The 27,951-nt window shown below is 43.4% G+C and overlaps 1 protein-coding gene across 6 annotated transcripts in view; it reads left to right on the top strand.

Annotated features, from left to right (window-relative positions):
* The window catches only part of EYA2 (EYA transcriptional coactivator and phosphatase 2), a 155,766-nt gene extending 128,873 nt beyond the window's left edge, over positions 1 to 26,893 (top strand). For 2 of the 6 annotated variants that reach the window (XM_084646294.1, XM_084646293.1), the window contains 7 exons: positions 732 to 821; positions 10,000 to 10,058; positions 13,866 to 14,026; positions 16,218 to 16,332; positions 16,956 to 17,077; positions 20,099 to 20,199; positions 25,674 to 26,893. In XM_084646294.1, coding sequence (XP_084502420.1) covers positions 732 to 821; positions 10,000 to 10,058; positions 13,866 to 14,026; positions 16,218 to 16,332; positions 16,956 to 17,077; positions 20,099 to 20,199; positions 25,674 to 25,754 — 729 coding nt within the window. In that variant the 3' untranslated portion in view covers positions 25,755 to 26,893. The remainder of the gene's footprint in view (positions 1 to 731; positions 822 to 9,999; positions 10,059 to 13,865; positions 14,027 to 16,217; positions 16,333 to 16,955; positions 17,078 to 20,098; positions 20,200 to 25,673) is intronic. The other 4 variants (XM_084646298.1, XM_084646295.1, XM_084646296.1 and 1 more) reach the window with 3 other exon arrangements.
* The last annotated feature ends 1,058 nt before the right edge of the window (positions 26,894 to 27,951 follow it).

The raw sequence follows: 27,951 nt of genomic DNA, 5'->3' as shown, positions 1-27,951 counted from the left end.
GGTTAAATCACTCAAGTGCAGAAAGTCCTCCAGTGCCCTTCCCACAATTCCTCCAAACGACAAACAAGTTCTCCTACACAATTGACTGGGAAAGAATTTTAGAGTACCTCAGCAAAGAACCATGGGATATGCCCTCAGACACACATGAGTAAATATAGAAACAGTGAGGACATAGTGATGCAGGTCTGGCTTTGCTGTGGGGATGCTCATATCCAGGCTAGCCTAACTCAGGTGCCTATCACCCAGGTTAACTGTGCAGTGAAGACATTTTGTTGATTGAATGATGTGACTATGCCCTGTAGAGAAAGGAGTCTGACTTTATGGTTAGAGCAGGGGGGCTGGAAGTCAGAACTCCTGGGTTCTGTTCACTGACTTATTATTTGACCTTAGATAAGTCACATTTACAAGTAAAATGAGGAACAATACTGACCTCCCTTGTGAGCCTGGAAGCTTAAAGTTTTTAAAGCTTCCTGTTGTCCTCATCTGAAATGTGCTAAGTACAGGGTGTTAATGTTCAAAGGGAGCTGCATGCATCACCAGAGGACAGAGTTCAACCGTATATCAGAGTAAAATTCGAGAGTAGAAACCTATGATAAATATATTTGAGAAGTAAATTACATCAGTGGCTGCATGAGTAGGACAGGTCCCAAATTCACTCCCAATAGCCAGAAATCAGGGAAAGAGGATGATTAAAATCACTAAAGACTGTACACATTTTTTCTGTCGAACAGGACACCACCACGTCTGTGCGGATAGGTCTTATGATGGAAGAAATGATTTTCAACCTTGCAGATACACATCTGTTCTTTAATGACCTGGAGGTATGTAACCGCATATTTTATTTAACATCTTCCTATTTAATCATCTGCATCTGATTTAGAAACCCTTGGTTTTCTGGTCCTGAAACTTTCATTACTGACCCAAAGAAGTGGGCCTAAGATGGCTTATTGGAAGCAAACCTTGCCGCATCTCTCTGACATCTTTGCTTTGCTAAAGCTTTAAAAAAAACAACAACAGAGTAACAGTGATGTCTGTTGGTAGTTTTACTAAATGTAACAATGAGGACAATGTTGCTTTGTCCTTCTGAAATTTGCTATTTAATAATTTCATTAAACTAAATTAGCACAGATCTTATGGGGGCAGGTTTACAGTTAGTTCTGAGCCAATACAGAAGCGGTTGAAAGGGTCTCTGTTCCTCTACAATCTCTATTCTGCACACACAAAAGGTAAAGTGAAGAGCTCCTGACTGTCAGACTCATGGCACGAATGAGAGCATGTGTGCATCTTTGCACTAACGCCAGAAAGTCTTCCCTAACTGAGGGAATGCCAGTTCTGATGATGAAGCATCCGGTAAAAATATACCATCACTGATGTAAAACACACCAAAGGTCATTTAGAGCAGGTGCTGAAGCCCAAGAAAAGATAGCGTATATACAGCTGAGCAACTAGCTATGCAGTGTCGATGAAAAGCTTTTTGAGCTTGTAACCAGCCCATCATAAGGAATGGGCCTAAATGAGTTACATAATTTTGTTCAGGGTTTTCTAAGGCCGGACGACATGTCCTTGAAAGGAATGAGTTAGAATTCTCTTCAGGTGCTTTGGGCACAATACACTCAGGAAATTGCTTGGAATGGTCTAGGGGAAAAAACATCAGTTCTGTGCCTGCATCCCATAGGCAGAGATCCCTCCTCAGTCTGTTTATTCATTTGGAAAAGTAAGAATTTAACTGTTCCAGAGCTTGCGTGAAATGGGCCCCATGAGGGCTTCTAATTCCTTTGTCCTTCACTTCTCAGCTATATTGAATTGCTATGTGGGTTACAAGGAGTTAAAAACTTTCCTTGTACGGCTCTCTATAGAATTTGGGACTTCACTTGCTAAGAATTTTCATTTCCCTTGAAAGACAAATGGTCTGTAGCACCTGAACTGACATTTCCTTCCTCTCCCAGCTTTCCAAAGAAGTGTTTAGTGATGGGGATACATAAAGTGTGAAGTGAAAATCTTTCATAGAGAAAAAGAGGAAGAAACTATTTAAGGCACTAAGTAAAAAGTGATAATATTTAGCACATACCCAACACTCTTCATCTGAGGTGGGTAGATGGTGTTAACTCCATTTCACATGTGTGGAAACTGAGGCCGGAGGAAGCAATTTGTCCAAGCTCGCACTGCAGCAGCACCATGCTCATTCCACTAGACCTGTACCACAGCTGTGAAAGATTAAAACTTGCACATCATTACATTTGAAAACATTTCCCCCCTTGTTTTACTTATCTTTCAAGACCTGAATTCAGTTGATGGTTTGCCAAGCACCTCAGAGCAGGGTGAGGAATGTCACTGCCACTACAGTTACAAATGTCCCTGAGGATTTCAGCTGCTGCAAGCAGAACAGAATCCTTAGGTCAGGTCTTGGCAGGTGAAAAATTCTTAAATTCACCTATAACTACTGGAAAAAGGTAAATATTTTATTTAAAGTGACCCAGCATTTGAGATTTCCAGTCTTAGCTTCTGGTGCCTTAATGAAGGGCTATAAAACTTCTAGAATTGGTCTGTAGCCCTTGCAAGACCTGATGCACTGTGTGACCTAGTGGGTAAGTCTCTGCCCCTCTCTGCCTCAGTTTTCCCATCTGTAAATGGAGATCATGATGATGATGGCACCCTTCTACCTCAGACAGGCACTGTGAGTAATTAATTAATATCTCCATAATCCCTGTGAAGGTGGAGAGGACTACGTAAGTGCTAAGATTACATCTGCACTATGGAGACGATACCGCCGTAGCTACGCTGGCGTAGCGCCGTAGCATAGACGCAGCCTACACCAACAGAAGGGTGTAGAAACACCACTTCCCCAAAAGAAGTTAACTATGTTGCTGGAACGCCACTCCCATCAACATAGCTGTGTCTACACAAAGGGGGTTATGTTAGCATAGCTACCTCAGTCAGGGGTGTGTGTTTTTTCACGCCACTGACTGATGTAGTTATGTCAATATAACTTTTCAGTGTAGACCAGGCCTAATTAAAACCATTCCCCTGAGTACTGTTCTGTCACTGTTAAGTTTGTCCACATTAGTCACAAGCTGTTGGCTCCAGGTTAAATTCACAAAGAGTGAAGTATTCTGTTGTTTTTTTTTTGTCACTTTCCATGTTGATGCATAAACCTCAAAAAGGTCCGATTTGGTATGAAGAAATGCGCAAAGGCTCCAGCTACTTCCCTCTCCAAACAGTCCAAGCCCACTGGAGCAGCAGACCTGTGCTGTTAAAAACTTTCAGCTTGATTCTTGGGCTTGTGGAGTAACTTTATTTTATCTGAGCCAGTTTGGCGCATCCGTAGCAAAGTTGTGGGAGTATGGGATCCAGGTGTGCTGGTGAAAATAAATGCTTTTACTGATTTCTATAGCACTTGTCAGTCTGACTGTGTTATTTCAGAAGTGTAACACATAAGAACAACAAAATAAAAAACTGCATCATGGCTTTGATGTATCTGTCAGTGGGAGTGAATAGCAGTACAAGAGCCTTCAGCATCGAAGGTCTGACTGCAGGACATGAATTGTTCAGAACCCAGTTCTGAGAACAGTTACTCCCTAGCTAACCTTAACTACCCAAAGAGGATTTGAGGTGAGAGACAGGCTTATCAGACAACTTTGAAGATTATTGTCAACAAATATCAGTCCTACAGCCGGTTGGAAAGCAGTAGGTGTTTTCCATGAAATTTTATTTTCTTCCCGTAACTTTTTTGCAGAATTTCCCCAGTTTTCTAAAATGAAAACAACCTCCGTTTTGGGGGGGGGGGAAGAGGGAGCATTAGACTGTTCATCGAAAAACCGAAATTTTCAGAAGAAATGAAAACTTTTGACAAAAATGTTTGCCTTGCCGTACTCCTCCCACGCCTCAAAAAGCAACACAAAAATTTCAACTTTATTGAACTTTATTCAACTTTAGTGTCTTTATTCACTAGCCATGCCGCTCCTGATAAAGTAATGACTTTCAGGCCAGAGGATTTGCAGAGTGATAGGTGAGGATTGTATGGGCACCAACTGTTGGGCTTGAAGGAGATACAATGAACAATAGTCTGTGTAAAAAAAAAAAAAAAAAAAAAGAGAGAGAGAGACACAAAAACAAGCCCAGAGAGACTGACTCAGGTTTAGATCTGCTGAGATTACAGTATACAGCAGCCCCACCAAGTGGCGTAATGATGACTTGACCAGGGCTCAGTAAGCTCAATCCACACCATGCTACAATGCTGAAACTGCCCGTGGAGCTGCCCTGCATTCAGGCATGTACAGAAGAAAGGCAAAGTGAGAGCTTGTATTAAGGAACAAGAAAACTGCAGGGAACAGGTGAATGTGACATCTGATACTGTTAAGCCCCAGAGCAAGAGAACTTGTGTTCAGGCCAGCCATTTTAAGCACAGGTGCCTTCATTTCTGCACAGCTGAAAAAGGCCAGAGGAACAGAAACTAACCATTTATTTGAGCCAGCCCTAAGGCAAATGAAGAAACTGAGGGAGCTTATTAGTGGTAGTACAATGTCCACAAAGAGCATCTATTTATTTCCAGGAAGGCAATGGCACAGCAAAGCTTCTGATTGCCCTATTTTCCCTGCAGTCAGCTGCAGGACTTGCATATGGATGTTGTACTGGAACCACAGATATTATCAGATCACAGAGAGAGAATTCAGACTAGTGTGCTGTATACACTCACCCCATCCTCTTTCCTGGCAAGGTGAGTTCATTAGAACAGTGGTTCCCAGCTGTTGGTGAATGTATCTGTAATAGCCCCTCCGGGGTTTTTTGATGCTGGGTACTTTCCTTGTCTCCCATTTTCCCCTTGCACAAAGGTCTCCTCCATCTACAACCTTCCTGCCTAGCTTTATATTGAACTAGCAGTTCAGGATGAGTGCTGAGCCTCCAAATGCTGCTGCTGTGCTCACCTTCCAAACAATTGCACGCATTATATGCTGCTATAGCAGCTGAGTCTATTCTCACACAGTCAGGCATGGAGGCTAGAGTGCTCCAAGTTCTGAAGCTTTTACCATGTGCAGCTGACCAGGAGATAGGAAGCAGCAGCAAACCAGACCTCTGCCCAATGGGTGGAGGCCAGTTTGTCATTCGGAAGTTGGGAGTTACCCCACTGGACTTCAGGAGTTTTTTGATTCATCTATACAAGGTCTTTTTACTAGTTTACTAGTGGTTTTCCAGGAGCAGGGCCGGATTAATTCTCCTGTGGGCCCAAGGCTATTAGATTTTGTGGGGCCCCGGGGTGTTTGGAGTTGGGCTCAGGACTGGGGCAGGAGATTGGGGTGCAGAAGGGGATGCAGCTCCAGCTGGGGTGGTGGGCTCTTATTGGACCAACTTCTGTTGGTGAAAGAGTCAAGCTTTCAGGCTACACTGAGCTCTTTTTCATGTCTTCAGACCTGTAGCTCGAAAGCTTGTCTCTTTCCCCAACAGAAGTTGGTTCAATAAAATATATTACCTCACCCACCTTGTCTCTCTGGTTAGATGTGTAACTAATCATCCGCACACACAGTTACTGTGATGCACACAAATTGGGTGCCCGTGTTTATATGCCTGCAGTCTAAAAATGGAGGCGACACAGTATATTGTGTATATATAGGCCTCATATAGCATTTTACCTCTTCAAAACACTGCACACACATGAACTAATTCTCACACCCCCATTGAGAGGCAAGTATTATCCATTCTCCATTTTATTAGATGGAAGAGTAGAGAGGATAAGTGACTGTTCAAAGCAATATAATGAGGTAGGAGCAGAATTAGATCTTGGGTGTCTTGGGCTTCAAGTTCCATGCTTATTTCACTAGACCCTGCTGGCTCCCTGTGCATCTCTATCTAGAAAGATATGCATCCCTCTCTTCCACATTTGTTTGGTGGGCAGTCTAGAAAATGCTAAACAGAAAAACAGGTGTCAGAGAGATTAGTACAGTGTTTATAAACCTACCTTTTGAAGCCATCCCTGGCGGCTAAGCATTCTGAGTGTTGTTCAGTGGCCCTGTTGCCACAGTGAGGGATAGCTGTTTGTGTAACCAAGGATATCCTAAATATCACCTCTTGAGCCTTTTGTAAAATGTGGACATACCATGAACACAAACTATTTCCTGTTACTTTAACTTGTCTGCATCAAGTCCCACCTGTATGCAGAAGTAAATAAAAGAATGGTCCAAACATTTCAGAACTTCAGAAAAGGTTTGGTTCTCAGAGGCGGTTGGGGCCTTATATTTCCTGAATCAGGTATATTGTATGCACCACACTAATCATGTAGCTCTATGAGATCCCAGAGAACCATTTAAAAAAAGCCAACAGATGTGAAAACTAGGGTTCGGAAATGTCCTCATTGCTGACTTTCATTCAAACAATCTGGATCTTCTGTTTAGCTGCCCAGATATTCCTGTCCTCCTTCCTCTCTCACTAAGATCTCAAGTAAATTCAGTGAGAATGAAAAATTAGTCTGGTAACCAAGTAGTAAAGCACAGTCTACATTCTTGCCTTGTTCAGCTTCTCTGTGTTTTACCCAGTAACATGATAGGTCGGCTGGTGGACTATGAGGTAGCGTCTCACCAAATGTCATGGTATTTTATTAAGTCAGAAATGTGATAGCTACTGTTGTCACACTTCAGTGTACAGAACAATTCATTCGTAAATGAGAAAAGCAGATCCCCCACAAATACCTTTCCCCTTACATAATGCACAGCACAATGCAACTGTAGCTGAGTGGGCTATGACAATATTATTCCAGCATGCTTTCACAGCTCACAACCACTGTTGGGAATGTTTTTTTAATTTTAGAATGGGGGTGTGTGCCAGCAGAGATCTGTTATTAATTTATTTTCTCAGCTCTCATTTGTAGAGTCGGCGCTCACTTGAAAATACTGGCGTCAATTATAAAGCAAGAAACAGAGGAGATAGGAAGTGGATTGGATTAGATACTTTAGAAACCCCTACTCAGCAAAAGTCAGGAATTTTATCATAAGGGATCCAGCATTATACCATAAGGGAAGCAGGATTAATACATCTCTGACATGATGGTTCTTGAAATTTTAGGGCTACATTTTCAAAGGAAAGTGTGTGCACAAAATTATATGTACTTCTATCGCATTACAACCCTCAAGTGCATTTGCAGCTCAGGAAACTCTGTCCTCCTGATAGGGATGGTGGGTAAAATTTTCAAAAGCACAGGAGTGATTTAATCACTTTTGAAATGGGACTTAGGAGCCTAAGTTATACTTTCAAAATGGCCTCAGTCACTTAAGTGATTTTGAAATTTTTACCCAATCTGCAGAAATGTAGGATTTGTGAACAGAACTGTCTCACATGCATTTCTGAAGGCACGTCTGTGATGTTCACCCTTTGGAAATCTAGCCACAAGATTTTGTGTGTGTGGGCAGAAGAGGTGGATTTAATTCGCTCATAGAACATCTTTGGCTGTGTAGAGAGATTACTACAAGCTTCATAGGGTAGATAACAAAGAGTGACTAGATCAGCCAAAAAACCAGAACAATATCTGCTGACTTCCAAGGGCCTTTGCAAGATACATTGTCCCTTCCCTGCTAGAGTCAAAGAAGAGAGAGAAAAGGGCTTCCTGACTTTCTTCCCATCCCCTTTTTAATCACAGTGTCAAGTCAGAGAAAGAAACCATAGAAATAACATTTATTGAGATTTTGAGGTAAAGCCGTCACCACTCGAACAATGAAGAATTTAGATGATATGATCTAGAGTGCATATTTCATGCTCCAAGTGCATAATCTATTCAGTTTAAATTTCCTGTGTATTGATTTCCTTATTACTTATGTGCATTATTTCTTAACTCTGTCTGTGGATTGGGGATATGAAAGGGTCCCTTCTCCTCTTGGTGCATGGGCAGGACAGGGTAAAGCCCCAGCAAGCACTGGGGAAACACTATAGGAGCAAGACATGTCTCAGACAAGAAATTTCTGTGGAAAGAGCTAGAAAAAGGGGTTTTCTTCTTTTCCTTAAATTAAGCCTGAATATTCTTATTGGTACAGGTTTCAGAGTAGCAGCCATGTTAGTCTGTATCCGCAAAAAGAAAAGGAGGACTTGTGGCACCTTAGAGACTAACAAATTTATTTGAGCATAAGCTTTCGTGAGCTGCAGCTCACTTTATCAGATGCATTCAGTGGAAAATACAGTGGGAAGATTTATATACACAGAGAACATGAAACAATGGGTGTTACCATACACACTGTAATGAGAGTGATCGGGTAAGGTGAGCTATTACCAGCAGGAGAGTGGGGGGGGACGGGGGGGTAACCTTTTGTAGTGATAATCAAGGTGGGCCATTTCCAGCAGTTGACAAGAATGTCTAAGGAACAGCAGGGGCGGGGGAGGGGAATAAACAGGGGGAAATAGTTTCACTTTGTGTAATGACCCATCCACTCCCAGTCTTTATTCAAGCCTAAGTTAATTGTATCCAGTTTGCAAATTAATTCCAATTCAGCAGTCTCTCGTTGGAGTCTGTTTTTGAAGTTTTTTTGTTGAAGAATTGCCACTTTTAGGTCTGTAATCGAGTGACCAAAGAGATTGAAGTGTTCTCCGACTGGTTTTTTAATGTTATAATTCTTGATGTCTGATTTGTGTCCATTTATTCTTTTACATAGAGACTGTCCAGTTTGGCCAATGTACATGGCAGAGGGGCATTGCTGGCACATGATGGCATATATCATGTTGGTAGATGTGCAGGTGAATGAGCCTCTGATAGTGTGGCTGATGTTATTAGGCCCTATGATGATGTCCCCTGAATAGATATGTGGACACAGTTGGCAACGGGCTTTGTTGCAAGGATAGGTTCCTGGGTTAGTGGTTCTGTTGTGTGGTGTGTGGTTGCTGGTGAGTTTTTGCTTCAGGCTGGGGGGCTGTCTGTAAGCAAGGACTGGCCTGTCTTCCAAGATCTGTGAGAATGATGGGTCGTCCTTCAGGATAGATCGTAGATCCTTGATGATGCGTTGGAGAGGTTTTAGTTGGGGGCTGAAGGTGATGGCTAGTGGCGTTCTGTTATTTTCTTTGTTGGGCCTGTCCTGTAGTAGGTAACTTCTGGCTACTCTTCTGGCTCTGTCAATATGTTTCTTCACTTCAGCAGGTGGGTATTGTAGTTGTAAGAATGCTTGATACAGATCTTGTAGGTGTTTGTCTCTGTGTGAGGGGTTGGAGCAAATGCGATTGTATCGTAGAGCTTGGCTGTAGACAAGACTGGGAGTGGATGGGTAATTACACAAAGTAAAACTATTTCCCTCCCCGCCCCCCACTGTTCCTCAGATGTTCTTGTCAACTGCTGGAAATGGCCCACCTTGATTATCACTACAAAAGGTTTCCCCCTCCCCTCCCCTCCCCTCTCTTCCTCCCCCCCTGCCCCCCCCCCCCGATGAAGTGATCTGTAGCTCACGAAAGCTTATGCTCAAATAAATTTGTTAGTTTCTAAGGTGCCACAAGTACTCCTTTTCTTACTGGTACAGTAATGCTCTTTAAGGGGGGAAGGCTGCTGATTCTGATACCACACAATGCATGTAAACTACTAATGTTTCTCTGTTTTACTGGTCAAGAGACAAACAAGTTCCTTTGCATGAGCTTTACGCATTTCTGTATGACCAGGAAGCACCTTAATGTGCAATTCAAGAACTATTGTGATCTCAGACAGTTCTTGCTTATGCACAGTAATTCTATTCATGTTGTGGCCAAGCAGCATCTGAAATTGGCTTATAATCTAATTAATTGACTGGAATTTGTTGAAAGTATTAGCAATACATGGGGGACCTGATTTTACCTTAATATCTGCCCTTAATGTGTTTTTCACTTCATGATACTTAGTCCTTCCATGAGTGCAGGGACTGGACTAGATGACCTCTTGAGGTCCCTTCCAGTCCTATGATTCTATGATTATTCAATGATAAAATTCTTCCTTCAAATTTGTTATTCCAAGGCAATGTCATTTTCTGACTCATTTGGGTTTTTTTGTTTTCGTTTGTTTATGCTTTGCAGGATTGTGACCAAATACACATAGATGATGTATCATCAGATGACAATGGACAAGATCTAAGGTAGGTAATCTCTGGACTGGAATCTCCAGCTCAAACATTCCACAGTTCCTTGGAAATGGCTTGAGGATGAGCAATGGTATAATATAAATAACATTCTTGATCTTGCTGTTTTCCCCTTCCATACTCCTTGCATTCATCAACGCATGGGAGCACAAAACTCCTCTTTCCCACACTAATATGCCCAGGCCTTACTCTCACGCCCTGTCCGTATTAAGCTTTAAACAATACTGGAAAACAAGTTTGAAAATGGGTTGAACTCAGCTCAGCTACACCAGTTTCAAATATGGTTTGGCCAGCCAACGTAGATTGGACCAAACCATTTCAAAACCATTCTTGAGCCTTAGACTTGTGCAGTGTTGTGTCTGGACTGTATGAAACTCAGGCCCAGAATTCCCAGGAGTTTTGCCAAAACTAATGGGAGAGTTCCCACTTTTGCAGCTGACGGTCCTATATGTATCCCCATATTCTGTGGTATTAAAAGGAAATTGTATGGTTATGGGTTACAATATAATTATCATATTTTCCACTGGAATTGACTCCTGGTTAGAGTATTGTTATTTATTGTAAGATCTCAAGGTTACTGTGGCAACTGTACTATTAACACATCACCCTATTCTACTTGCTATATAATTTGAGAATTAATTGCCTCAATGCATTGTCCTCTGATTGTAACAGCTATGCATCCCAGCTACTTATTTTCCACGTGACATTTCTTTATGTGGGATATGTTGACAACTCCATGGTCACAGCATTGATTACGCCCGACATGAACTTCATGGCTAAGAACTGTGCAGTACTTTGAAAATTTAGTCCTGCGTTTTAGACTCATGCTGCACTGAATAGTATTCCCAAAAAAGTGGTACCTTTGATCAATGCTACCAGAAACTCATGATGGTGTTAGACATATTCCTCAGGGAAACAACCCTGCAATTTAGGCTTATCTGTCACCCATCACAGAGCACAAAATGGTACAGCCAGAACTCAGTGTCACAATAAAATGTCTTCTTTGATTTAAAGGAGTGATTGTTAGTGTCCAGCAATCTTACATTGTGAATGGCAGGTAGACCAATAAAAATTGGCTTTGTCATGGAAATATTACTCCAGATTTGCAAACACCAATACTGTGTAAATCAGGTAATCATGCACACAATAAATTTGCATGTGCATTTGCCAAGTGTGCATGTACATTCACAGTAATTGTGTGTACAAATTGGGTGTGCAGTTGTTCACCTACATTGTGTGGTAACCGGGACCTGTGCTTACACTCAGTTGTTTTCCAATGGATTGTTTGTATGATAAATGGATGTAGCTACTCAGTACAGAGTACTGTGGAAGCCTCATAGGAAAGGCAGTTTTCCCCACACAGAAAAGCTTCACTCAGAGGAGCAGGGCCAGATTAACTCTCCTGTGGGCCAGGTGCTATTAGATTTTCTGGGGTCCCTGGGCGTTTGGAGTGCAGGAGTGGGCTCAGGGCTGGGGAAGGGGATTGGGATGTGGAAGGGGGTGCAGCTCCAGATGTAGGGGTGGGCTCTGGGGTGGGGCCAGGGCTGTGACAAGGGAGATTGGGATGCAGCAGGAGGTTCAGGGTGTGCGCTCTGGGTGGGAGTTTGGGCACAGGAGGGGGCGCGGGGTCTGGGAGTGAATTTGGGTGCAGGAGGGGCTTTGGGCTGGGGTAGGAGCTTGGGGTACAGGAGGGGGGGGATGGGGTGCAGGCTCTGGCTGGGAGGCGCTTACCTCAGGCAGCTCCTGGTTGACGGCGCAGCAAGGCTAAGGCAGGATTCTTGCCTGCCCTGGCTCTGCGCTGCTCTTCTCCCCAAGGTGGCTGACACGTCCAGCCCCTAGGCAGAGGGACCAGGCCGCTCTGCACGGTGCATGCTACCCATGCCTGCAAGCGCTGCCCCACAGCTCCCATTGGCCACGGTCCCTGGCCAATGGGAGCTGTGGAGCCGGCGCTGGGAGTGGGGGCAGTGTGCAGAGATTCCCTGAATGCCCTCGCCTAGGGGCCACAGGGGCACATCAGCGAGCTGGCACTTGTGGCGCTAGCCCCAGGGGAGGCGTTGAGGCTCAGGGACTGATGTCTGGTGAGACTTGCCGCAGGCTGGATGAAAAGAAGCAGCGGGCCGCATCTGACCTGTGGGCCTGCAGGGCCCCCCTTAGCCCGAGGCCCTGAGCTGCAGCCCCTAAAGCTCCTAAAGTAATCCGGCCCTGGCGAGGAGGTCTCACGTCATTTAGGATTGTAGTTTGTGCTTTGCAAAGCATTGAAAGAATGGGAGACTTTCAGGCTGTTTTATTAGTCTGTAAGCAGGCTCTACTACACAGCAAATCCAGGTGTGAGTGCAGACATATATAAATGATAAACTGGATTTTACCTTAAGTAAATTAGTGCAAATAATCCTGTTCTGAGAGTATGTGGGAAAGCAATCTGCTAACAGCATCTCTTTTCATCCTGCAACAAGCCCCAGCCCAAAAGATCTCTGTTGCTTTTCAAAAACTTCTCATATGCTTAGGGAAATTAAGCCAAAATAATTTTGGGAAGTGAATTAAGCTAAATTGAAATAAAATGTCACTTTATTTCTGAATGAGAGCATCCACACAGGAGTTTAACCTGCTTTAAATTCTCACCTTTAGTTGATTTGACTTAACTTCCTTCATAGACAAAGCCTTTGTCATCTTTCCTATATGCCATATCCATTTTATTCTCTTCTTCTGGGCTCTGCTTGGGCAGCATAAAAGGGATTTTGGTGGAGAATGTTTATGACCATGTTGTAAGCAGTCACTGCCCTTTCCTTCCACTGTTAATTCTTTTCTTGTTCTAAAACAGGCTCAAAGCCCGGTATTAACATACAATGCCAAACAATCGGAAAGGTCTACATCAGAATTACCTTCTTTAGGATTTGAGTATTTATGCAGACAGATAGTTGCATTAGCAGCTGTGTTTCAGTAAGCCAGGCATGCGTAGTGATTCGGTGCCCAGTTGTGATTTTCATGTAGAGGACAGTCCTGTTTTTCTCTGTGTTTAAGGTAGTTCTAAGACTCTCACAATGAATGCGTGGTAGTAACCAACATGTATGATGTCTTCATGAGAAGGCATTTCACCATTTGTGCCCCATAAATTCCTCATTGTTTTCAGAGATGTGTAGAAACTAGACACGTGAAGATAGGGGAGCAGTGCTGGGCTCCACACCTCTGGCAATCTTGTTGGTTCCTCATGCCTGAAAATAGGTTTTTCTTGTCAAAATGAATGGGCCAAAATGTTTACCCCATTAATCCCCCTATAGGATCAGTAGTTGTATCCAGTTGCACATGGAAAACCATATCTTTTATTGTACATATCTGTCATTATCGCGCCAGATGTTTAACACCGTCAGATGCACAATTGTGTGTAAAATGCACATGCAATTACATACCCGCATTTGTATAAAAAATTGTCAGTCTGCCTAATTTGCTTTTATAAGTATGTGTTGGAGGGCTGGGGGAAGAGTTGTGCATGCAAATAGGTGTACCCACAAATTCAGCAGGAGTGGTAATGAAAATTGACTGAAGATTTAGCCCAACAAATAAATTAGCACACCACAAATTGATAGGTATTAGCAGAAACACTGGTAGGGGCAAAAAGAGATTTATTCCTCCTCCCCCTGTGCTTTACCAGCTGCCTCCATTACTCTCCAGCAACATCTGGTGTCCCTCTTCCTCTGCCCCCTTCACTTGTTTCCACACCCTGTTGGAAGGAACCTTGTATTATATAATTGCACTAACACTCTTTCCTGTTTCTTCCTCCTCCTCTTTCCCCTGCTTCCCCCCCACCAGCACATATAACTTCTCAGCAGATGGCTTTCACAGTTCAACTGCCGGTGCAAATCTGTGTCTGGGCTCTGGAGTTCACGGGGGAGTTGACTGGATGAGGAAATTAGCATTCCGCTACCGGCGGGTGAAAGAGATGTACAATACCTACAAAAACAATGTAGGAGGTGAGTGTCTCCAGCAAGGGAATGGCCCCTTTCATCTTTCATAAAAACTCTCTCTGTTCAGCAGGATAAACACTACAAGGTAGGTGTATAGCAAGCAGTGTACTTAGGTACTATAGCGAGCAGTGTACCTTGATCTTTGGAGAACTGAACTGCTAGGCAAGTGTTTCAGCAGAATTAAGCAGTGTTATCCTTAAATAACAATGGTCATGACAGAATAGCCAGGCACTCCAAAAACAAGGCGCAAACTCATTTGTTATAGGGAGAAATGCAGTCTAATTGTTAGAGCAAGGGAATCAAGACTGCTCCTGTACCCTATTCCCATCTCTGACACATTGTAACAGGATGGGTAAGTTGCAGCCTGTCTACACCAGAGTTTTCCCATGTGCAGACTGGGGCTAATACCTAGCTCACATGGATGTGTTGTGAGGCTTGGTTAGCTTTTGCCAAGTGCTCTGAGGTCCCGGGAAAGGCATTAGAGATAGTGGACCAAGCTACAAAATCTGGATCTAGATTTTACACACCCTTCTCAAGGTCAGGAGTTGATCAGACAAGAGGTTGTAGTTCAGGTCTATCTCTAATTAGCAGGAAATGAAATATTACTGCTCCTAAGAGGGCTCTGTAAAGTTCTGTGTTCCCCATGCCTGTTCCCCTGTACACGAGAGGAGAAATCAAGCCCTGCTTCAAGAGCCTTATACACAGCGTGCTGTGTCTACTCTAAATGAGGCTCAGAAATTATTGTAAGGTCTTTCAGGAGTGGCTAATTTCTGTTCTCTATTGTACAGAGCCTAGCACACTCAGCACTCAAATAATAATGGTCTAGGCACTAATTCCCTATCCATGCGATGAACCTGGCAATAGGTTAATAAAAAAAACAAATATTTTTAAAATATACATTTCATTCACGCTGATATTTGTGCACCTCGTTAAAGGGCACCCCATCTCCAAAGTCCATGGGATCCCTAACAAATACAATTAAAACCACATATCTTTGCCAAAAGAAAGCTGTGTGACCCAATAAATTATCACCAGAGCTGGTGCAGAAAACATTACGTTCATCACCTCCCCAAACATACAATAAATAAAACACACACACGCACCCTTCAAACAACCTAAAACCAATATCTCGAGTCTCACACAGAGGAATGCATAGATGAGCTCTTGTGTATATGGAAGGAAAGAGTATTCCTGAGTCACAGTTCCCTATCCCACATCCCATCAAAACGATATCACAAGACAATGGGATGTTCTAGCCTCCTTGATCTCACAGCATCCAATTTAGCTAAGCTAGTTTCTCTCTTAGGCTGGGGTGGGATTTTGTCAGCACAGGTGTCCCAGAGCTAGAGCCAGAATAACATATAACCAAAAATAATAATATTCCTAAAGGTATTTTAAATATTTGCCTTTTACTTCCCATATATACTAGGAATAACGACCTTGTGAACAGATTTTCAGGGGGATTAATGACCAGCAGGACCCAACAGTCTTCTGCTTCTGCTCTGACCTCTATCTCCTCCGCACTGGTCGTTAATTCTCAGGAAATGCCCGGCGCCTCAATCATTATTGCTTAGTTTGTACATAAACTCTATGGGAAATTTCAGAAAAGTATTCTAACTGAGCCATGCAAATTGCTAACTACTGAGACGGAGCTGAGCAAAATACTGGCTAAAATGCCAGTGCTAACTACCACACCAGTTAATGTATTTCAGAGAAGGTTTCTCCATACAACAGGGCCTTAGTCGTGAAACACTTTGCACAGCAGCCATCTAGAGGTTCAGTGGGTTGAAGCAGAGACCAGTGACAGATTAAAGTCCCTCAACTGTGACTTCTGCAAAAGAGACTGGGGTCAAGACAGGAGGCGGAATGAGGGAAGTGGATGAATAGGAGTGAGAAATATTGGGAGCATTCAGGGCATCATCTACTTTGAAGCGATGTCCAAAAAGAATGCTAGCAGCAGGTTCCAGAGGGAGAAGGGAAGGTGACTCAGGGCAGAGCCTTGATACACTCTATAGCAGCAGGATTAAAAGAAGTCTCCACTAGGAATGAAAGAGGAGCAGCTCGACTGAGGTAGGATAGGATTCAAACATGGCCAGGAGAGAGCAGGAGGCCATTTAGTGTACTGTGTACTAAGCTGTGCAAGTCATTCCCTTTCCGTGCAGCTACAAATAATGTTGCTTAATTTCCCTGCTTGCAGGTTTAATAGGAGCTCCTAAGAGAGAAACCTGGCTTCAGTTAAGAGCAGAACTGGAAGCTCTGACTGATCTCTGGCTCACTCATGCTCTCAAGGCTCTGAATTTGATACATTCCCGGTAAGAACAGCTTAAGGAATCACCTACATATGAGATCCAAGAGTTTCTTTTGCTTCTCTTCTTTTCCTCCAAACAAACCAGGGCACGTTTATAGGATTTTGCTGGCCAAATATGTGGGAGGCCCATCTGCACATGTTTTCCAGATTTGTATTATCCAGGGTAGGGGTGAGCTCAATCTGATACAAAGGACCAAACAAAAGAAAATCAGCTGGTTTTCCTGCCTTGCTGCTGGATATCTCATTTGTAGCATTCCCAGGAAGGTACTAAACAGATTTGCAAGTAAGGGGAAATAGAAGCACTACTAGCCCTGACTTAGTTCACCCAAGGGACACAGTGTAAATGACATTGGAGATTTACCACCATTTAAAGCACCTTCGTGGTTGGTTGCGATATGCAAAGTCTCTGTCTTTGTCACTGGTTTGTTTTAAATTATTTCATTTCTCATAAATTCATAAAGAGAGTGTACAAAAAACCTCAGTCACCTTCCATCACATAGTCACCAACTTCTCCGGAGCTTTTTCGGGTTGTCTCCTGCCCTGTGCTCCCAGCTCAGAGGCTATCAGGAGAAAAGGACACAGATTGCCTCACTCACTGCAATTTCAACTAACCACTTTGTTTTCTAGGTCCAACTGTGTAAACGTGTTGGTCACCACAACTCAGCTCATACCAGCTCTTGCTAAAGTGCTGCTATATGGACTGGGCACAGTCTTCCCCATTGAAAACATCTATAGTGCAACAAAGACAGGTAAGAGCAATGCAGCTAAGGCCTCGTCTAAAGTGCAATTGGCTGTTTGTGACCAGGTTGTGGCCCTCGCATCTGACCCACTTACAGCAAGCACGGTTGAATTGTGTTCCTGCAGCAGCTTTATTCACAATAGAATCACATGATCCTCCTGTTGGTGCCTCCACATCTAACATACTAACTGCCCATGTTTGTATCAGTGCAGCATAGGAAGAATCAAGGTAGCTCTCCCACAGTACCTCAGTAGGCGATACAGTGCCTAGGAGACATGCACGCCCAACAGCATTAGCAGCCTGTGGGCCATATGTTCTGGAACACCCTATCTCACATATCTGAGAGGAAGGAATGCTAATCGAACCTGTTACATAAACATGGCTAAAGGACCTGTTTACACTGGGGGGCTGGGCTGGACAGTGAACTGGACCAGTTACAGAAAAGCAACCGTGAATCAAGATAGAAAAGCCATGGTTATGTGCTGTGATTGATAACAGGTATTCGCAAAAAGAAAAGGAGTACTTGTGGCACCTTAGAGACTAACCAATTTATTTGAGCATGAGCTTTCGTGAGCTAATTTATTTGAGCATGAGCTTTCGTGAGCTACAGCTCACGGATGAAGTGAGCTGTAGCTCACGAAAGCTCATGCTCAAATAAATTGGTTAGTCTCTAAGGTGCCACAAGTACTCCTTTTCTTTTTTGCGAATACAGACTAACACGGCTGTTACTCTGAAACCTAACAGGTATTAACAATCTTGTTTGCTAACACGACCAGGTTTACAGCTATACCTGGTTACAATCTTTGAATGTACACAGGGCCGAAGGAAGGAAGGATGATGGTCTTTTGGTTCAGGCATTGGACTGAGAAACAGGAGATCTGGGCTCAATTTCTGACTCTACCATAGAATTTCTGTATGATCCAGGGCAAGTCACTTAGGCTTTCTGTGGTTCAGCTTCCCATCGCTAAACTGGGGCTAATAATACTCACCTACCTCACAGCAGTGCTGGACATTTAAGCTCATTGTTTGTAAGGCTGAGACACTTGGTGAGCACCAAAAGAAATGCCTATAAATAAAATAAAGAGAAGCTCTGAAGGTGCAGAATAGAATATTTAATGTTGTGTGATAGCTGACTGGGAGCTCCTTTAAATCAAAGCATATGGACTCAGTGCTGAGATACAAAACTATGAATTTCATGGATCAGATCTGCACCACACTAGTATACCTGCTGTACCCACTAAACTCCCCCTGCATACACCAGGCTCAATATAAAAATGGATTTTCTGGGGGGAGACTTCTTTGATTGTTCCAAAGTTTTGGTCAGGAGTCTGGTGAGGACATTCTTACAGTGACCAGCAGTAAAAAGATGCAGAGATTATAGAGAAAGCAGGATGGTCTAGTGTTCTGAGTATGTGACTAAGAACCAGGAACTCCCAAGATCTCATCCTCTCTCTGCCGTTGTGACTCACTGTGTGACCGTGGCCAGATCAATTAAATTAAAACTTTTAAAATTTTTAAAAAAGTTTGAGAATGTTGGCCTTAATCTCTGGGGGTCCCTGTTTCCCTGTATGTAAAGAGGTGATGATCATTCTTTACTTCCCATGGTGCTGTGAAGATTAATGTTTCTAATTTGTTTTGTAAATGTATGTTAAGCAGCACTAGTATATCATATTGCCATATCAGGAATGACCAGATGGTCCAATTTGCTTTCCCTTTGTGGATAAAAATATGGATAAGAATGTGAATTTCAGCTTCTCACAACTCCACACTACCATCCAGCCAAAAAGAACTACACAAGGCCTAATATCCAAAAATCCCTAACCTCCTCCAGAGGCTGTACATCCCTTCTTCTTGCCCTTTTGTGATATTATTAATTATTTTTATATTGTGGTGCATAGATACCCAGAAGCTCCCTGAAACTCTGACATACCCTTGTGGCTAGCACCTCTTAGATTCTTGCACTCCCTCAAAATGACATTTCTGTCCCACCCCAACAGCACTAGCTTGCAAGGAAGGCTGAAAGTAGAAAATGTCAACAACAATTAAAAACCCCAAACAAACAAAAAAGTGTTAATTTAAAAAAAAATTATGATCAAAAGCTGAAAGTTTTTCGGGTGAATACTTTTTGACAAAAATTGAAATGTTTCTGCAGAAAGCAGATATTTTTCATGAAAAATTCTGTGTAGTAGAAAGTTTAGGTGGAAATTTTTTGGCCAGCCCTACTGGATAGCTCACAGTTGTCCTAGGTTGTTGGACTTAAACCCTAAAGCATGTTTGCCATGTTGCCAACACCAAGTATTCACAAAACACTAAATTGGTTTAAAAATCAAGAGACTTAAAAATGATAAATGTTGGGTTATTTTTATTTGCAGTCTAATGTTTGAGCCTTTTTGGTTCAGATTTTCAAGCTTTTCTCTGCAACCATGAGCACTAGAAACTTTATTTTTAAAATTAAAGCTGAGGACTTGTCTTCATGGTGGGGTAATGTGCACTACAGGGAGGCAGGGGTGTGATTTCTAAAGTGGACTAACATGTTGTGCATTAATTGATTTGTGTACACCCTGCTGGTGTGCACTAAAGATTCCCTAGTGCACTTTAACATAGTACAGATATATTAATGTGCACTATGGAAGCTTTAGTGCACACCAGCATGGTCTGTACAGACCAATTAATGCAAAACATGTTAGTGCACTTTAGAAATCACCCCCCCCCCCGTAGTGCACATAACCTCACTGTATAGACAAGCCCTGAGATTCTCAGAGAATCGCATGTCTCCAGCAGCAGGGGCTTTAAGAAATACACCAAAAATCACAAGACTTGTTGTAAACACAAGGGAGCTGGCAACACTAGGTGGGTAAAGAAGGTGCTGCAACTTGTGTAATGGCAACTCAGAGAATGTTGCCTAAATCTTAATTTGAGAACCAGATTACAAATACAAAGAAACAAATTAAATCAGGCCCTGTCCCAGCCCTCAAAGCCCGACTGCCCAGTTCTCTTAGATAACTAACACGTTTTCTTTTTTGTTGCTCAGGGAAAGAGAGCTGTTTTGAACGGATAATGCAGAGGTTTGGAAGGAAAGCCGTGTATGTTGTAATAGGAGATGGTGTTGAAGAGGAACAGGGAGCAAAAAAGGTACAGTTGTATGTACAATTCCGGGTTCTTCGAGTTTTCAGTTCAATGGCTCTTTATTTAACTAAGCATTAAATGAAACTTCTTCCCTTCCACGTTGTTTACAGCTAGGCTCTTTCCCCCGTTTGCAAATCCTCACAGCATCCTGAGCAATTTCCTACTGCAAATCCCACTTCCATAGCCCTGACAACCATTGCAGCCTTTCAGGTGGTCTCAAGCACTGCTAGTTTCTATTACATGTTCCAGGAACAGTTCCTGATTAATAAAGATGGCATTAGACACATGCCAGGTTTATGGTGATGAGGAAGGATAGATTTGGAGGTGAGGCTGAGGATACTACAGTGACTTTCACAGTAGAAAAAAACTAAGATAAATAAGAAAATATGGCAGGGCATAGTCAGAAACTTCGGGCACAGGGGGGAAGAGTCATGGATGCCACTCACTAAGGCTGTGTGAGTTTGGGTGAGGATGGTGGAGCTGTTGACAGACAAGGGAAATCAAACTGCAAATCTTTGGATTACTGCCTCTGAGGGTTTCTGGCTGTTAGTGGAGGTTGGAGTCCCTGAACAGTTCAGAGAAGAACCCCTGAGTCAGGAGGTGTCCTGAACTTTCTGTGGGGTAGAAACGTGATGGGAAAAATGCCACTGTTTTGGTTTCAACATGGCCAGAAACACCATTAGATCACATCTTTTTCAGGGTGTCTTCCTGCTTCCCCCTGCAGCTCCATCTAAGACTCTTGTGCTCCATGCATGACCATCCTATGTAACCCAACTTTCCCTGGCTGGTTCCTAGGCTGAATGAGGAAGCAGCAGCCAGGCGAGGCTGTTCACATTGGAAGCACAGGCTCAGGGAGGAGGGGATCCCAGCAGGTACAAGGTGGGTCAGCACTTGCTCTGTCCCCAGGGTCTCAACCCAGTCCTGCCTTGAAGCAGCCAGAAAACCTTTTCCACCATGGCACATCAATTCCTGTCACCAACAAAAAAAACTCTGGAAATTAGCCAGATTCCAGGTGTTTAGCTGGTTCCTTAAGGGTTAAGAATCCCTCCACGAAGAACCCAAAATGCATGGACTGAAAGTGAAGTGATAATAGCCTGCCCTTTTGACAGCCCTGCACTAGACTTCAAAGGTAGTGGGTCAGTGCACATGACTGCATCAAAGGCTGCCAGGCTCCATGGGAGTATGAAGCAGCAGGAAGGTTCAGCAGCCTTCTACAGGCAGGGTTTCAAGAGGCCTCTTGCTAGTGTCTCCTAGTTTAATCAACTCTCCCATTAGGAGAACACATTCTTTGCTGGAGCTGTCACAGCCTTTGATTGATGACAATCATTAGTCAGGGCTGCTAGCTACACACCTGACTTTATACAAAAAACGGGGTGGGCAGAGAGCCTTTCACTGTTTTGCTGGCAGCACTGATAATATCTCAGTTTTAGTGAGTCGTTTTTCTTCACCTATCCACAAATGATAAATCTGCAAGAGCTGAACAGCAGGTGTGGCTGAGTGTCCAAGTTTTCCTCTTTTTAAAGAAAGGAAGGTAGATAATTTAAGTGGAAGGGATTTTATATCCACCAGGGGTCTGAGGGAGGGGGAGAGGAAATAACTTTTCCCCTATAAAGTGAAATTGCAGAGCAATGCATTGTAGTCACTTCAGATGCCCCTGTGTTTGCTTGCTGTGTGTAGTGAACAAAGTGATAAATAGCATCAAGGGAAGATTTTTTTTTTACTGATAGGCAACATAGCAGAGAGGAGCTTGAACTGTATTTAAGTAGAGAGGAGTGTAAATAGACACCATGTAAAATGAACATCTGGTTTCACTACAGTGTCCTAAGCAGGTAGTAGCCCTAGGAAGGATCCTCTTCCTTCGACTATTTTGTCTGCTTGGGAAATGAGAATGTGTAATGTTAAGAAACCAGATGAAGGCTTTAGCTAGACACACAAGTTGGACCGCTTTATCTGTATGGGTGCAGTTAAAGTGGTCCAATCCCCTTAGTGACACAGTTAAACTTATTCCTATATGGGAAGGGGAGTAAGCTAAACCAGTTAAGGCAGGCTCATACTTCTATAACCCAAGCTGGGGACTGTAGCGGTATCACTATTTTGGCATTAACTGACATCATTATATCAGTATGCCCATTAAACCAGTATGCACCACATTATACAAAATGTGCATGTAGACCAGGCCTCAGTCTTTGGTACAAACTTAGGATGAGTGAACTGGTTTGGCTAAGAAAAGGACCGACTCAAACCTTCAGCCACACAGAGCAAATCAAAGAAGTTTGGATAAAGATCTGAATGTAACTTCCAGATCTTCTGAGATTCACCCCTTTCAACTGAAGTGACCATAAAAACTACAGAGAATACTAAACACAGGTCGCAACTGTCAAAACTGTACCTACAGAGTTATCAGAATATTAACCAGACCCACCTGGTGTTTGAACATCACTTGTTTACTGGCACCCACAAATAGTTGGCATTTTTTTCTTTTGGAAACATAAATCTGGCTTTCAAAAGAGCATAAGCATAGTTTCCATTATTTTAAATGAGACATAATAAAATAAGGTGACTGCAAGAAGGTCACATCATTTTAGCTGAATCCAGTAGAACCTCAGAATTACGAAGACCTTGCGAATGGAGATTGTTCGTAACTCGGAAATATTGTAATTCTGAACAAAACGTTATGAGTGTTCTTTCAAAAGTTTACAACTGAACATTGACTTCATGCAGCTTTGAAACTGTACTATGCAGAAAAAAAATGCTGCTTTTCCCTTTATTTTTTTAGTAGTTTACTTTTAACACAGTAGTGTACTGTACCGTATTTGCCTTCTTTTAATGTTTTTGTCTCTGCTGCTTCCTGATTGTGTACTTCTGGTTCCAAATGAGGTGTGTGGTTGACTGGTCAGTTCATAACTCTGAGGTTCTACTGTATTTTTAAATGGGATATTTCAATAGAGAAGGACCAGCGAGGACTTAGATAATTGTATGGAGAACAAACATATTTAGAGTAATAATAGTAAATACTAAAAAATAATCAAGGGGTTTGGAAAAGGATTCAGATTTTCATGCTTTAGGGCATAAGCCAACCTCTGACAAATGGGAGTCAGGAGGAAGCTTCCTTGGGGATGGGTTATCCTGTACCTATTACGGGTAGTGGGATGGGCAGGCCTAAGCCTGCCCAGAACTAAAGTTTGCCCCTTCAACCACTGAACCCAGATGACAAATAAATGAAAAAACAGGAACGGAGTGAGAGTCAAAGGTTAAAAAAGCAGGGCACCGGAAGGGCACACCAAGCCAAGAATCCCCCGACAGCACCCACTGCGCCTCAAAAGTGTCTAAAGAGTCAGTGGATACCACCCAGAAGACCTCCACTCAGAGGCATGACATAACAAGGGATCAGAAATAGGCCTCACAGTTGCAGAGCAACCCCCATCCAGCTTCCTCCTCCTGGTGAGATGGATGGCCATCTTAGCCAGTGCCAGGAGGAGGTGGTCTCATGACTTCATGGGGCCATGAATGGGGTGTGCATAAGTGAGGAGGGGGGAGAGCGAAGTGCAGCCAGAACCTCAGAAGGCAGTTCTAGAATAGGACCTACAACTTGAGACATGTTACATAGACATGTGCCAGGGTCTTCCTCTCTTTGCAGAAAGGGCAGGTGCTGGGAGATTCCATGAACTGCACCACCTACAAGGCCCTGCTCACAGCTCCATGAAGGAGCCACCAACTAATACCTCTGGTAGGCCGTGGAACAGCAGGTCTCCACTGGTTGGAGTTGGGGCAGGATGTCAGGGCGAGGAAGTAGATGGTATGAAGTACAAGTGTGTACAGGTGTTTTCTCGGTGCAGTTTGGAGACAGGCCCAGTAGATGTCATTCAGCCAACTCAGGTGGTTTGTGTTGGGGGGGGACTGGAGAGGTTTGTGGGGCAGAGGCCAATGATGAGCTCCAGAGGGCCAGGGGTGGGCAGGGAGTACCTTCCTGCAAGACTCGCTTGAGAAAGGTGAGAGAAGCTGGGGGCAAGGCTGCCTGCTCCTTCTGGAGCACACTAGGGGGGACATGCAGAGTGGGCAACCCCATGTGCTAGCCAAGCGCTGCAGAGTCCTCTTTACTGTAGTCCAGGAGGTCTCAGATTCTGGTGTCCTCAGCCAGGACCATTCTTTGGTGCACTGAGACTCTACTACCTGCACATGAAGGTGTGGGTTGTATAGCAGGGGTCTGTTAGGAAATCTTCCCCCCTCAGTGTGCGCTGCAGACCTGGCTGCTGAGAGTAGCTTCCAGGACCTGAGGAGGACCTGATAAAAGACTGGCAGCTCAAAGAGGTCGGGAGGGAGACCTCTCAGGTGAAGAGAGAGAATTGCTGCTGGTTATTTTGACACCCTCAGAGGTAGTGGAGGAAGATGTATGTGAGCACGCTCCATGCCAAACTACAAGCACTGGAGTCTCCTTCAAAGGAAAAGGAACCAGAGCAGCCCTGTCCATCTCTACAGCTGGTCAGACACCCTGGCCTCCAGATCGATCCAATTCTCTAGTGAGAAGGGATCAGTGGCAGACAGGTACACATCAAGATAGAACAGTGGACCCGTACCTCCATTGGATGATCTGGTGCGCGAGTGGGAGGAAGCCAGTCTGGCACCTCTCCCCAACCATCAGGCCAGAGCTCTTGACCCAGTTGACTTGGGGTGGAGGAGGCTGCTGAATAGATGGCTTGGCAAGTCTCCACCTATGCCAGGTCTCCTGGGTCCTGGGCCACGAGGAGCACTTCATTGGTATATGCCAAGAGGTTATCCTATAACTGCCTGGTGCAAGGTTTCTTGCATCTTCCTCTAAAACAGCTGGTAGTGGGTTAGATGGACCCCGGCCTGATCTATTATGGCAATTCCTATGTACCTACGGATTGCTGTGGGGTTTGTTTTTCCTGCAGAGTGAACTGTAATTGTTATAAAACCAACTGCTTTATGGTTCATGCTTTTGATTATGTAAACAACTTCATTTTATTGCATAACTTCCTAGTCTATGGGGAGGTGGCAACTCAAAGGTAGTTTTCATGGCCTGGAGCATGTGTTATAGGAAAGGATTGCAGAGCTGGGTGCAGAATCTCATAGCACTTGTCTGTCATGTTGCTAAGGCACCTATTGCAATAGATTTTAGGCATCAGGAAGGAGCAGCAAGATTTTGTTTTCAAGAACATTAGTATTCTAGAAACATTCACACTAAACCCAATGGGAAAATGGGAAGTAAAGTTTTTCGTGTATAACCATACAAAATCTTTGCAGGCATCCAGAAACTTGCCTTTAGTCTCTACAGACGCACACACACATAACTGCAGAGGGGACACCAAACCCCCCTCTTTTAATTTCTAAGATGATCCTTTATCTCTGTAGCAATATTGTGAGTTCACGGCTAAGGGTGTAACGTTCCATTGTTCAGGGTGCAAACTATGAAAGATCTTTTGATCCTTGTGTTTAAAAAATATATTTTGGTTTCATTCCAGCACAACATGCCATTCTGGAGAATCTCCTGTCATGCTGACCTGGAGGCTCTCAGGCACGCCCTGGAACTTGAGTACTTGTAGCAGACCCCAATGCCTCAGCGCTGGGCAAGCTTCACTCAGAGAGACATCAGCTCAACGTATTCTTTGGTATTTTATATAACTGATCCTACAACAATTGCAGTAATCTTTCTTCAAGGGGAACCCATTGTATGGAAGCCTTTAAGAATCTGCATCAGGAAAGCAATGTATCACATCCTTCTTCCATTGGATGGAGGGAAAAACCTTCAAATCACCCAGTGGGGATCCTGCAGTTTTATGGCTAAAATGGATTCTTAGAGCTGATACTGGACTCTTGACTGTTTTATTGCCATGTGAATATCTTTGAAGCACACAAAAGACTAGAAGTCCTGGGTCTACTTGTCAGTTTTCTTGCTTTGAAAGGGGGGGAAAGGACACAGTATGGAATTTTGGGCATGCTCACTGGACTCTTCATTACATTATGTGGGACTTTCTGAAAATAAGAGTGAAATAGTTGGGGGTTTTTGTATTTTTTTAATTTATGAACTAATCCTATTACTCTGGTATTAAGCTCTGTATCTGTTTTTATCTTCTTTTTGGGGGGAGGGCAGAGGGTCCTACAATTCTAATTTAATAGTTCTTTTCTCCACGATAAACTCTGTGGACAATCATATTGTGTACATTAGTATTGAGGACATTTGGGACTGTTCGTAAGAATTATAGCTATGTTTTTTAAACCTGATCTAGATGGTATGTGGACTGTGCATGTGTCTAAACGGTGCCTTATGCTGCCATCTTTTTTTCGGTGGGTGGGAGAAGTAGCTTGTGATGAATGAAAGGCATTAAATAAAACTACGTTTACATTTTGGGGAAATAGAACACCTGCCTTCTCTTCTCTCCATGCATTGTTGGGCCTAGCAGATGTGTAGAATTCTTGCTTTCCCTCTGAGCTAGAGATGGACTAGGAGAACTTAAATTGGAGATGCAAAGATTAAAGTCTGTGGGAGCTCCCTGTGATGGCAGTGTGAGGAGCAAAGACAATCACCTGAATGTTAAGTGCCAGAGAACTTGGCCAGCAAACAACATCTGTTCATCTATCAAGGGAAGATAAAGTGCAAGCAAATATTACAGCTCGGCACATTTATTTTTGACAAAAATATTTATGTAAATAAATGCATATGCAAATTAGATTCAGCCTACAAGCTCCTGCTGAGCTGCCTTGGCAACCCTCAATGTCAAACATTTTGGCTCCCTGGGCTTGGATAAATCTCTAATTCTCTATACAGATTTTATTATTATTTATTTCTATTACAGTAGCACCTTGAAACCCCAGTCAAGGATCAGGACTTCATGGAGCCAGGCACTCTACAGACATATGATAAGTAAAACAACCCCAACCCCAGAGAGGCCACAATCTACATGTCATACAGGACGCCACTGGTGTACAAAACAGACAAATTGGGTGGATGCTGATTGGGAGGAGATAGTAACAATAAAACAAAGTTTAGCAGATCAACAGAAGTCAAGGTTTGCCCCTTGCCTACCCAATGCCAGATGGGAGTAATATGTAGATTTCACAGCAGAGGAAGGTTTAGAGGAAGGAGGTATGGGAGATATTAAATGGGCATTTCCCCAAAAGAGAGACAGTGTGACAATGTATTGGCCTCAGTACCAATGCTGCATATTTACTGTTTGCACACAGGTGTGAAGCTAAATAGGTTTTAAAGATACAACAGCTACGGCTATAAAGCCTTTGATGAGAATCTCAAAACAGCCAGTTCAGGAAATAAAGATCCATTGCCAGCTCTGAGCGAGAGAGTTTCCTGCAGGGCGAGCGTGGAGTATTGACCACAGAGTAATTTAATCTCAGCATCTGGCTTAAAAGTATCAGCCACTCAGCATCTGCAAAGTAAGTTATCCACACTCCCCTACAGCAGGCAGGAGGGGGAAAAAAATCTGTTTCGGGTCTGGGCACAGCACAAAACAAAAACAAAGGGTGGTTCTCCAGCAGAGGAGTCTCTAGCCTTATGGCCTGCTGAGAGAGGGAATCTAGGACAAAGCAAAGTCTTTCTGCAATAGGTTTGGCTGGCATAAATAGAGATTAAATTTGACCACAAAACTAGCACAAGAAATCAGAGAAATTGGGGGCAGAGGGAAAGTCTGACTGACAGACAGGTTCCCATGAGATAAACACACGTGTGAGTAAAACCTTCAAAAGGCAGTGACTCTGGGGAATTGTAGGCCACTGACAGACAGCGAA

Source organism: Lepidochelys olivacea, assembly GCF_965140295.1.
Source record: "Lepidochelys olivacea isolate rLepOli2 genome assembly, chromosome: 13".
NCBI classification, from domain to species: Eukaryota; Metazoa; Chordata; order Testudines; family Cheloniidae; genus Lepidochelys; species Lepidochelys olivacea.
Note: the sequence above shows the minus strand (reverse complement) of the source record. Positions and strands in the feature narration are given on the sequence as shown.